General features: G+C 32.1%; 1 protein-coding gene across 1 annotated transcript in view; it reads right to left on the bottom strand.

The window, feature by feature from the left end:
- Positions 1-12,335, bottom strand: part of ITPR2 (inositol 1,4,5-trisphosphate receptor type 2) — a 521,149-nt gene that overhangs the window by 384,920 nt on the left and 123,894 nt on the right. The window contains exon 3 of the mRNA XM_051963211.1: positions 3,251-3,366. Within this exon, the coding sequence (XP_051819171.1) occupies positions 3,251-3,366 (116 nt within the window). The remainder of the gene's footprint in view (positions 1-3,250; positions 3,367-12,335) is intronic.

Here is a 12,335-nt window from a genome sequence, read left to right as displayed (position 1 = left end):
TTAATAAATGTTTTTAGGAAGTTGATCTCCAAGATTCTTTTATATCCTTAAGGCAATTAATTTTTTGAACAGATAATGGATGAAATCCAAGTCAGACCTGGATCTCAATTTTCTCAACTATAAAATAAGGGGGTTGGAAGAGATGAACTCTAAGATTCCTTATAAGATATAAATCTACAATTTTCATGATCCTGTCTCACTAGGTAAGCTGTCCAAAGGACAATCATGAATATGTTAATGAAATCACCTCAATTGAAAGTCTTATGCATGCTTTTTGCATTCTCTATTAAAAATTCAGGTTAGGGCTGTGCTGATAAATATTTAACAACCAGTTTTCCAAAAATGCAGGACACACAGCTTTAATCTGCATTATTAACACTTTTTCCATCACTTTCTTAAGTCTAGACAAACATTTTTAGAAAACCTACTGTCTTTCAGGCACTGTGTTAAGGATAAAAAGATAAAATCAAAAACAGTACCTGCCTTCAATGACCTTATAATCTAGTCAGGAAAGATGGCATGTACTTAAATAGGTATGTACAAACTATATTAAAGATAGAAACAAAGTTATTTAGGGGGTGGGAAGAATGAGACTAGAAAGAGCAAGAAAAATCTCAATTAAAAGATGGTCCTAAAGCTCAACCTTAAAGGAAAGTAGAAATTCTGAGAGGCAGAAGTAAGGGAAAGAAATGAAGAAATGGAGGCAGATAAGGTTAAGTGGCTCAGGATTGATTAAGGACAGTTTAAACTCAAAGAGGTGAGACTTCCTGATTGTAGGCCAGGCACTCTAGCCACTACACCATCTAGCTATCCTAAAGGAGTCTGAGAAGTATTAAAAAAAGATAGGAGAACCAAAAAAGAGTAGGGTTAAAATCCTAGAGAGAAGGGAGTATCCAAAAAAGGTAATTATTGGTACAAGAGATGCAAAGGATGTATAGAGGTCAAGAAGGATGGGAATTGAGAAAAACTCATTAGATTTGGCAATTAAGAGACTACTAATAATATAAATAGAAAAAAAAATCCACAGATCATCACCTGAAAAAGATCTTGAGAGGAAAACTTACAGAAATATCATAGTCAGGTTTCAAAGTTCCAAGGTTTAGGAGAAAATATTGGAAGCAATAAGAAAAAAAAAAGTTAAGAATCATGGAATTATAATAAGGATTACACAAGACCTAGCAGTATTCTGTTCAATGACCATAGAGCTTGAAAATTAAAAAATTTAAATTGAACAATATGTTGCTTTCAGGAAATGCTATAAAAATAAGAGATACACACAAAGATAAAATAAAGATCAGGAGTAGAAATTATTATGTTAACAAAAAGCAGAAATAATAATCATGATTTCAGACAAAGTTTTTTTTTTTTGATTTCAGACAAAGTTAAAATTAAAATAGATTTAATCAAAAGAGAAAAATAGGGAAATTACATACCAGCAATATTATTCAATACTGTTTTAAACCATTTAAAATAACTAGACAACATAAAATACCTTATTATACCTACCAAAATAGACAAAGGGTTATGAACATAAAACATTTTTTATACAAATACAGTCAGATCTAAATAACTTGAAGTAATATTTATTGTTCATGGTTAGATAAAGCCAAAATAAAAAATTGAAGTAATATTTATTATTCATGGTAGGTAAAACTAACATAAAAATGATAATTTGACCTAATTAATCTATTTATTTAATGCCATCCCAATTAAATTACTAAAAAAAATAATTGAATTAGAAAAAATAATAAAATTTATTTGAAAGAACAAAGGTTGGGAACTTCAAAGAAACTATGTCAAAAATATAAAGGAAGCAGATTAAGGTGAGAGCATTGTTAAAGTATAAAATGGCTAATTTTGATTACTTTAAATTAAGATTTTCTTGTGTAAGTAAAACTTATGAAGCCAAGAATAAAAGGACTGCAGAAAATTGGGGGGAAACTTTCAAAGACAAACTCTTAGATAGGAGGTGATTGGGTTGGAATATTACTAGGGTATAGGAAATGATGAACTGATTGATTTAGAAAAAGACTTGTATTTATGAAGGAAGATTTATCTACTTTCAGAGAAACAAATGACAAGTAGAAACAAGCACAGTAGGGTTTTATATATATGTATAAGAGTATATATGTGTGTGTATGTGTGTGTGTACATTTATATATCTATGTATATCTGTGTATATATAAGTATATGTATACATGTGTGTCCACATTTATAAATTGTAGTTTTGGGGAGAATAAGGGGATATATGATACATATATACAGACATATATACACATATTACATCCCTATATATGTATTGTGTGTGTATGCTCACTTAATTATAATTTTCTTGAGGGGAGAAGAAAAAATAAAAAGCACCCAGTAGAGAACAAAGAAAACTTACAAGGAAGCCAAGAAAAGCCGGGCAGTTTTGAAAACAATGTGTAGTTTTTATTATATAGGCTTTCTTGAAATGGGTTGTTTTTCATTGAATACACATGTTCTGTTCTATACATGGCAGTTTTTTTCTCATTTTCTATTTAAATTTAAAATAAATTTTTAAAATTTTTAAAAAGATCATTAATAACTGTAGAGAAAACAATTGATATTGAATGTTGAGGTTAGAAGTCAACTTATAGAGTTAAAAGAGCAAGAAGAAAGGAAATAGAGGCATCTATCATAGCTAGAAAAATTGGGTAAGCCTGGGCAAGGCTGATTCTTGAACTAATACCTCAGACAAGAGGAACAATCTTAGGTTCATGGCATGGTGGTAAAAGAGGAATAACAACTATAAGAAACAGCTAGCAAGTCACGGTTAGAATAACGTATAGGAAGGAAAGTAAGGTGAAGTAAAAATAGAAAGGTAGATTAGAACAAGCTTGTGAAGGGCTTTAAATGTTAGTCTAAAGATTCTTTATTTTATTCCTTGGGCAATAGAGACATACATCAACTAAGATTAGATTGGCCATTCTTACTCCAAACTTCCAAATGTTCCTCCAGATGGGATCACTGAGTCTCTCTTTCGTGGATTTTTGGTAAAGATTTTTCTCAAAACTCTCCACTGCTCTCAAACCCTTGCATGCCAGGAAATGTTAAGTGGGCACACCCTGTAACTTTAAAATCTCATCTAATTTATTATTATTATTATTATAGACAATTTATGAGTTGATTAAAAGTTTAGAGTTACAGAAACCAAAAGAAAAGATTTCTATTCTTAAACTAACTCCAACCTAAGAACTCACAAATAATAACCTATAATGCACCTTACCTGTAATTTCTTAAGCAATGCTGCTTCTGTGTGGTTTCCTTGTTTAGCTTGCTTGGCCTTCCAGTATTGTTTTTGTGCAGAATAGCGGTTCATAGGACATACTTTAAAAAGGCAATCTGTAACAAATTTTTTAAAAATAAGAATGGTCAATGCCAAATAACTTTTTCAAACTCCTACCAAAACCAAAATTTTTTTCTGCAGTGTTATAATTTTGTAAAGTACAATATATCCATAACATTCAGCTTAGAGATCACCCTACACAACTTCCTCATTACTCAATATTATTTTAAAAGAAAATAAACCTGAGAGACCAACCCAACATGGCACAGTAGAAGAAAAGAACACAGTCTGACTCTGACTTCTGCAGAGTTCTAAGCTTTAGAGTCAATCAGAGTCATTTATAGTTCAACTTTTTGTTCCCATACTTAATCTCCAAGCCTTGGGGTAATAAAGGCTATGTTTGGATACTTCTTCATTAATTAGTAAAATTTCCATACCTTTTTTCAATCAACGCCCCACCCCAGTTAATCAAATATTATTTCTGTAATAAACTATAGAAGTCTCTCCTTCCTGATATCTCTTTATAGCTATCCTTATTTCTCTCTGTAAAATCTCTACTCTCCTAAGATAACAAAGACATTAAACATATACATTGAAATAAACAGTAAAAAAGATATAATTATTTATAATATTTTAGCTCTGAGAAAACTAACAAAGTCATCCCAAACTCTCACTAAGTACAGATGACTTCAGAGAATGTAGCTCCAGTCAGGAAGACAAATAAGAGTCCCTTCTCAAGAACTCTCTTCATTCTCTTTGTTAAGATTATAACTTTTTCATAAGGAAAGAAATAGAAATTCTTTCTCTTTCTCTTTTTCATTTTCTCTCTGTCCATGACAAGGAAATGGTCTCTTTGGCTTCTTTTAAATCATCATTCTGAGTCTCTTTGCTCCTTTCCTTTTGCTTCTTATGAAATTATTTTTAAAATATTTCCTCATAAAAAAAATAGTTAAGATAATTCTAACAAGAAAGGTCTTCCTCACTTTCTTTCTCTCTGACTTCTTTATAGTTCAGCTCATAGATTAAAGTTAAATTCAGCCCTACTCTCCCAAATTGTAACTTCTAGCTTCTCTGTTCTTCAAAGGACAGTAACAGTTGCTAAGCCCTGTGAAGGAGACATTTTTGAAAGAGTAAGTTACTCTTATTTTTGGTCTTGTGGTCCACTGAAACCTTAGAATTTTGTCAGATGAACTGCTAACCATGCCTTTTATGTCTTGAATTTTAGTCAATAAACATTTATTAAGCACCTACTATGTGCCAATCATTATTCTGAGGACTGTATATATTCTCTGTGATTTAATTTGTTCCTATTAGACTTGGTACAGTGTTTTAATCTACTCAAAATATTTTCAAGTTTTCACTCTGCCATCCAGTGTGTCAGATACCTTGTTCTACTTTGAATCATTTGAAAATTTGATAAACCTGTCATCTATGTCTTTATCAATGCCTTTATCAACCATTAATAAAAATATTAAACAACAAAGACTAAATGCAGATTCCTATTCAGTTGATATCCATCAATATTAAAACCAGACCACAAATGACTGTTCTTTGAGTCCAGCTATTCAACTAATTCTAATCTAATTTCACAGTCATCATTATACGTTCCATCATGCTCATAAAAATAATATGAATCAACAAAAACATTGTAAAATACTTTGCTAAAATCCAGGTAATCTATCTCTACATAATTGTCTTTGGCCTATTAATTTAGGAGTTTTATAAGAAAAGGAAATGAGGTTAGTTTGATATAATTTGCTCTTGATGAAGCCATGATGGTTTTTTATGATCCCTTCTTCCCTCTCTAGATGTTGACTTACCATCCTTTTTAATAATACATATTTACTATGGAATCATATTTAGACACATATAAAGTTTTTTGTTAAAGAATGACTTTCTTAGACTTATTTGTTAGTTTGAGCTGTCTATCAATAAACCAAGGTTTTATTTTCTTTTGCAGTATGTTTACTATCATTTACCAAATTAATGTTATAATAATTTGTGAAAGGAAAAAGTAAGTAGGAAATACTAATGCAGCAACATTTTCTTATGGATCTATGTTTGCTCAATGTGGCTTTTATAAAAACATTAACAAAAAAATATTTAGTATATTACTGGCAACATGAAGTTGAATAATATAAGCAATGATTTATTTGTAAATTCTTCAAGTCATGTATATTTTCATATTTACCTTTAACTTTCTCATTTTACATCCAATAAATGATGGAGATTTCTCCTAGTCTTCAATTTATGTATATTCTTTCCTATGGGTAATACTTGTCTTGGAGTTGGGAAGACAAGTTCTGATACTTGCTAGCTGTGGGACCTTGGGTATATTACTTAAACCTCTACTTTTGTTTCCTCAATTATGAAATGGGGATTTCCTAGGGAAGTTGTGATTATCAAATGAGATAATATTTGTAAAACAGTTAGCTTGATACATAGTAGGTGCCATATAAATACTATTATTATAATTAATGGAAAAATTATTATATATAAATAACGCAAAACATCATACAGAAGTATGGTTATCTTTGCTCTTAAAAATGACCCTCGAGTTAGCTAACAGTAAATCTATTTTTTATATATATTTTTGTAATTTTTTTTTACTTTTAATATACATTGCTTTATGAATCATTGCTTTGTGAAAAATCAAAGCAAAAAGGAAAAACTATGGGAGAGGAAAAAAAAACAGAAAAAAGAAATAAACATAGCATGTATTGATTTACCATCAGTCTTCTTGGTTATTTTTCTGGATGCAGAAGGCATTTTCCATCCAAAGTCTATTGGGATTACTTTGGATTACTGAACCACTAAGAAGAACCAAATCTTTCATAGTTGATCATCGCACATTCTTGGTATTATTGTGTACAATGTATTCCTAGTTCTGCTTGTTTCACTCAGCACTGATGTTCATGTAAATCTTTCCAGGCTTTTCTGAAATCAGCCTGTTCATCATTTTTTATCGAATAATTTTTATAGAACTATAATATTCCATTACCTTCATGTACCACAACTTGTTCAGCCATTCCCCAATTGATGGACATTTATTCATTTTCCAATTCTTTGTTACCACAAAAAGAGCTGCTATGAATATTTTTGCACATATTGGATTCTTTCCCCTTTTTTATGATTTCCTTGGAATACAGACCCAGTAATGGCACTGGGGGATAAAGGCTATGTACCGTTTTATAGTCCTTTGGGTATAATTCCAAATTTCTCATATACCAACAATGCATTAGTGTCCCATTTTCCCCATATCCCCTCCAACATTTAGAATTATCTTTTCCTATCATCTTAGCCAATCTGAGAGGTATGAAGTGTTTTAATTTGCATTTCTCCAATCAATAGTGATTTAGAAGTTTTTTCTTTTTTTTTTTTTTTAACACATAATAAGTATTTATTAAAAACTTACAGTAATTCAAGGCACTGTGCCAGGCAAAAGGGATACAAACATTAACTAAGACACAGTCCCTTACCTCAAATAAAGTACAATAATAAATGGACATAAACATTTTATGAAGACAAATTATGTGATAAATATGGAAACCAAAGTACATGAATAAATAAAAATTCTTCAGAAACATTTCACATTACATTTTCATCAAAGGGCATGGTAGTATTAAAGGCATAATAGGAAATAAAATAATAGGGAAAGGCTTGAATAGTAAAGGTTTGAACAAAAAAGGCAGTTCCAGGCAAGATTTAAAGATGAGACTAGAGTACAATTTATCACCTAATCCTTATATCTCCTTGAATAGGTCCCTATTTCAATTTCATTTAACTTAACCTTATTTATCAGAATATAGGTTGTATTCAAATAAAAACTTTATTCCTAAAATATTTTTAAAAAATAATTGGCAAAAACTGAAAAACAATTAAACAAAATTATTGTTTTAAAATATTTACTATTAAAATTTTTTTCAACATTTCTTTCCATTCAAATATATTTATTTTTATCATTTTTCCCCCCTTCTGTCTTAGTCACTTTTACTTAATTTCTTACTAACAACAGTTTGTTATAATGGATTGTGAGCAAGCTGTCCTTGAAGCCAGGAAAAGTCCTGTCCCCCCTCATGGGGACTCTGGGAAAGAATGGTCACATACTTACTTAATCTCTTAGTCAGAGGCCAACCTGCATTTGATAAACGGAAGTTCTCTTACCAGAGAGCTCCCAATACCAACGAAATTATAGAACCAGTTTAGATTTCTTACTAACATTTTTCTCACTGCCTGATTTTATGCAAAAAGTATAACATACTAAAAAAACAATGTGGTATGTATTGAAAATCTTCTAATATGCTAACATTATGCATTGAAGATTATATAAAAGAAGTATAAGACATGAACTTTGATTCTCTTTAAAGCATCATGGTTTTCTGGGTATTACAGAATTTTGTTCAAAACATATGGTATACATTTGGTTATAAACTGGGGAGGAGAAGGCAGTTAAAACTTAGATTAGGACGTCTAGTAAGTTTTAGGGAGATTTAAAGACAAATTTAAGCTTTAAAAAGAAAACAAAATTTACAATGCTGGGCACTTTTCTTAATTTTTTTTTTTTAAAATGACAAATTCCCACTGTCATGCAGTGAGATGAGTATCACAGAATGTGGTAGAGAAAAGGGCAGGGAAAAGTATTCAGTTAATCCATAGGCATGGGTTACCAAATAGTATGGGCAGGCAAGGGATTAAGAAGAGAATAGGATCATTAATATAGAAAGGAGCAAATCAGTTCCAGCAGGAAAACAAAAGTCCAGAATCCAGGAGATCAGCAAAGGCAGGGAGGAACAAGCAGGTATCATGGCTCCATGTAGATTGGCAAAGTCCAGGACATCAGCAAAGGCAGGGAAGATCAAGCAGGTACTGTGTATGTAGATCCAGGCAAGCAGAGCTCAGGTTCTTGAGACTTAAAGCTTGGAATGGTGGCAATGCCAACAGGAATTTTTTTAATTCTCTGAAATGTTTCCTTGTGATATTGTCAGACTCGGCATCCAGGAATTCTTTTCAGTAAGCCAAAGTAGAACCAAGCTCTCTTAAGAGTTACTTCAGAAGTATTGTGAAATTTCACTTGTAGCCTTTCTGTTTCAAGAGAAGATTCACCAGGGATGGGAGTCTGGATATGACAGTATGATTGCTTTAAAAAGGAATCCAGATCATCCTTACTTGGGAATAACTAATCAGAACTCCTCTTAATAATCATAAATAATATAAGGAGCCTCTATAAAAATAGTAGATAAAAATCACTCAACATAACCTTTACTTCATTTCCAATAAATACATTAATCTACCTAAATGTTTCAAAGAGCCAAAGCTCTCTCAAAACAGTGAGACACTAATTTTTACTTTTTTTAAATCAATGAGATACTGAAACACGCGAGACAAGGCTTTTTTCCCATCAGGACGATAATATCCACCTGAATTGTTTTGGTTAAGTTCCATACTCCAAGTAGGAGAGATTGTCAACAATTGTAATTATTCAGCACCAACTTAAAAAAACATGTCAAGAATGCTTCTTCAAATGAAGCTAACAAATTGTTATCACATAATACCAGTACAGCCTATCTTAACTTGTTAGAACCTTAATTTTTCCATCTCTTTTCAGGTAGAATATAGGGATTTTCAATCACAGAAGTTAAGTTGTTCTCCAGAATCAGTTCTCCTCTAAGTAAGGTCAAAACCGATGGCGCTAGCCCCAAAGAAGCTCCCCGAACAGCCTCCATCTATAGGAATTTTTAAAAGATTTTTTGGTTATTTTTCGGCAGGTTTCCCATAGGGTTCTCCAGCCGAACTAGGGTTGACCAGTCTCTCTAGCTAAATTGATGCGATCAGGCCAGAAGTTTTTTTCATATAACTATAAATGGCTTTAATTTCCATCATCTGAAAATTTTCTGTCCATCTCTTTTGACAATTTATCACTTGGGGAATGACTTGTATTCTCATAAATTTGGTATAGTATAGTATAAAATATATTTTACAAATGAGGCCTTTATCAGAAATTTTTCTGTAAAGATTGTTTTTTCCCAGTGTTGTGTTTTTATTCCAGATTTGTGTTTCTCTTTTAATCTTGTTTGTGTTGGTTTTGATTGTGCAAAAACTTTTTACTTTAATGTATGTAATCAAAGTTATCCATTTTGTCTTTCTCTAGTTCTTCTTTAATCACAAATTCCTTCCTTCTCCAAAGTAAATTATCCCTTGTTCTCCTAATTTGTTTATGGCATCATCTACAAATTGAATCTAACCTATTAAATCTAGAGATTCCATCTATTTTTCCCCCTTTATCAACATTGAATATTAATTTCTGATATGAAATTTTTGATCAGTCAATAACTTTTGGGCTTTTGCTGTCAAGATGCTTTTAAAATTGATTATTTCTTTGATTAGGGGACATAATACAAATAGATGCACGATAGGGAAGGGAATATTTGTTTAGGCAGCTACAAATATTGTAAGGGGAACTACAGTAGCAATGGTAATATTGTTTGATTGTTGTTCTTAGAACAAGAACAAGAAGTGTGAGTATGTGCATGCACATGTATGTGGGGATATTTGTATAGTTTATAAGGTGATAAGTTGTTCACACTTGGTATGCCATTGTATCTTACTGGGTGGTGGAAAGAGATGGATTTATCAACCCATTTATATGCATAAAAAGTATAAAATAATTTGTTAATAGACTGAAACTATTAATTTATAATCTGGAAAGAAGTATACTGAAAGTTTGGTAGTGATCAAATCAAAGAATATCAAACTAGAAAGTTCATTCAGCTATTTGTTGGAGGAGGGAAGCTATTTCTTACCTACATGTTTGATTTACTTCTGTTGCTATGGCACCAAAGCCTACATGCCATGATTTAATTTAATATTTGGCTCCATATATCTGGGAACCACATGACTATTGAGATGACAGTGACCAATAGGATCATAATGGAATAACAGAAGAGTTTCTGAATAAGTGGAGTTCTGTTACAAGATAGGAACATGAACCAAAGCTGAGGACCAGCAAGGGACAGAACCATAGCATGAAGGCAAAAATCTGGACCTTTTTCTCCACTGTTATCATGAGTTGTGACATTGTATAGTTTGGGGATGGGAAGGGATTGATTCTCCAATGACCTTCACTTTTTTACTTTTTATAACTCACTTCCAAGTTAAACTGCAGGTCAGGACAACTATATAGGACCCTAGGAGTGGAAGGGCTTACCATCAAGGTAGATTATTTTACTATTTAGCAGTCCTGAATGCCTTCCTCTTGGTGTGTGTGGGGGAGTATCCTTAGCCCTAGGTTCCCCTGAGGGAGTGGATGCTCTCCAGAGAGGGAAGGAAAGTTGTCATGACTGTCTCTGGATTTAGCTGAGAGTTCTTTCTGTTTGTTGTTTTAGACAAAGCCTGTCCTATACTTAATTAATCATTAACCCAAAAGCTTGTCTGGCAGTGAAGGACTGTTTAAAACTCCACCTCTTCTTTGTAAATAGAGACCTGTATATGAATTATATTCTGATGGTCCCTGGGAAAACCCTAATTTGGGATATGAGGCCAAAAAACGATTTGTGAATTAGCTAGACTGAATTTAGCCCGTGTAAAACTAGAGATTCCATTTTTTTCTTTATCAAAGATGAATGCCAATTTATAATCTAAAAGCATTTTTTTTAGGTTAGCCAATAACTTTTGGGCTTTTGGTGTCAAGATGCTTTTTAAGTTGATTTTCTCTTAGTGTCTTGCTCAAATACTCCAATAATTTCCAAATCAACCAAAGAAAAGGACTCATTTTTTCCTATTAATATCTGGCAGCAACTAGAAAATTCCTATAGTACCACATGTCCATGATGGTTGTGTTGACTAGTCACATATATTTGTAATTTACCTACAATAACAGTTATTTTAGTTTATCTAATAAATATGCTAGCAACTCTAGAATTCTTAAAAAGTTTCTTGCTTACTTCATTATTCAGAAACTTTTTTCCCCCTAAAGGAATCCGTCAATCAACTAACATTTATTAAACACTTACTAGTATGTACCAGGCACCATGCTAAGCATAGAAAATTTAAAAAAAAAAAAAAGGCAAAAGACAAACTCTTCTTAAGGAGTTCACAGTCTAATGGTGGAGACAACATGCAAACAATTATGTACAAATTAGATATAAATAGGATAGATTGGAGACAACAGAAGGAAGGTGCGAAGTAAGGAGGGATCAGGAAAGGACTTACCCGGATTTTATCCAGGTTAAATATTTACAACTAAACTCAAATAAACTTATATAAACTTAAATTAATTCCTAACTGTTACAAATTGAGTTGTGTATAAATAAGAACCACAGAATTGATCTGTGGCTAGCAGTTTTATGTGGAATAAAACATGCTACACCCTTCAAACTTCTATATTTTTTTCTACCCAGGAACATTTGTAATTGGCTAAAAATGTCGGCAATTCTTTTCCTTTAAATGAGCTATTTGGAGGTTTAATTTCCTTCTCTAGCTGTGAAAAACAAGGGGGGTAATTCTAAACCATTGTTCTTGTAATATTGCCTGATTGGTTATTTCATGAAGTTTTTAAAATCTAAGCTTCTTCAATTCTGATGAGCCTGGCCCTCTTCAACAATGAGATGAACCAAAGCAGCTCCAATAGAGCAGTAATGAACTGAACCAGCTACACACAGCGAAAGAACTCTGGGAGACAACTATGAACCATTACATCGAATTCCCAATCCCTATATTTTTGTCCGCCTGCATTTCTGATTTCCTTCACAGGCTAATTGTACACTATTTCAAAGTCCGACTCTTTTTTATACAGCAAAATAAGTGTTAGGACATCTATGCTTATATTGTATTTAATTTATACTTTAACATACTTCACATGTATTGGTCAACTTGCCATCGTGGGAAGGGAGTGGGGGAAAGGAGGGGAAAAATTGGAACAAAAGGTTTGGCAATTGTCAATACTGTAAAATTACCCATACATATAACTTGTAAATAAAAAGCTATAATAAATACACACACACACACACACACACACACACACACACAC

This window comes from Antechinus flavipes, chromosome 5 (assembly GCF_016432865.1).
Source record: "Antechinus flavipes isolate AdamAnt ecotype Samford, QLD, Australia chromosome 5, AdamAnt_v2, whole genome shotgun sequence".
Lineage (NCBI taxonomy): Eukaryota > Metazoa > Chordata > Mammalia > Dasyuromorphia > Dasyuridae > Antechinus > Antechinus flavipes.
The sequence above is the reverse complement of the archived record's forward strand: the minus strand, read 5'-3'. Positions and strand labels throughout refer to the sequence as shown.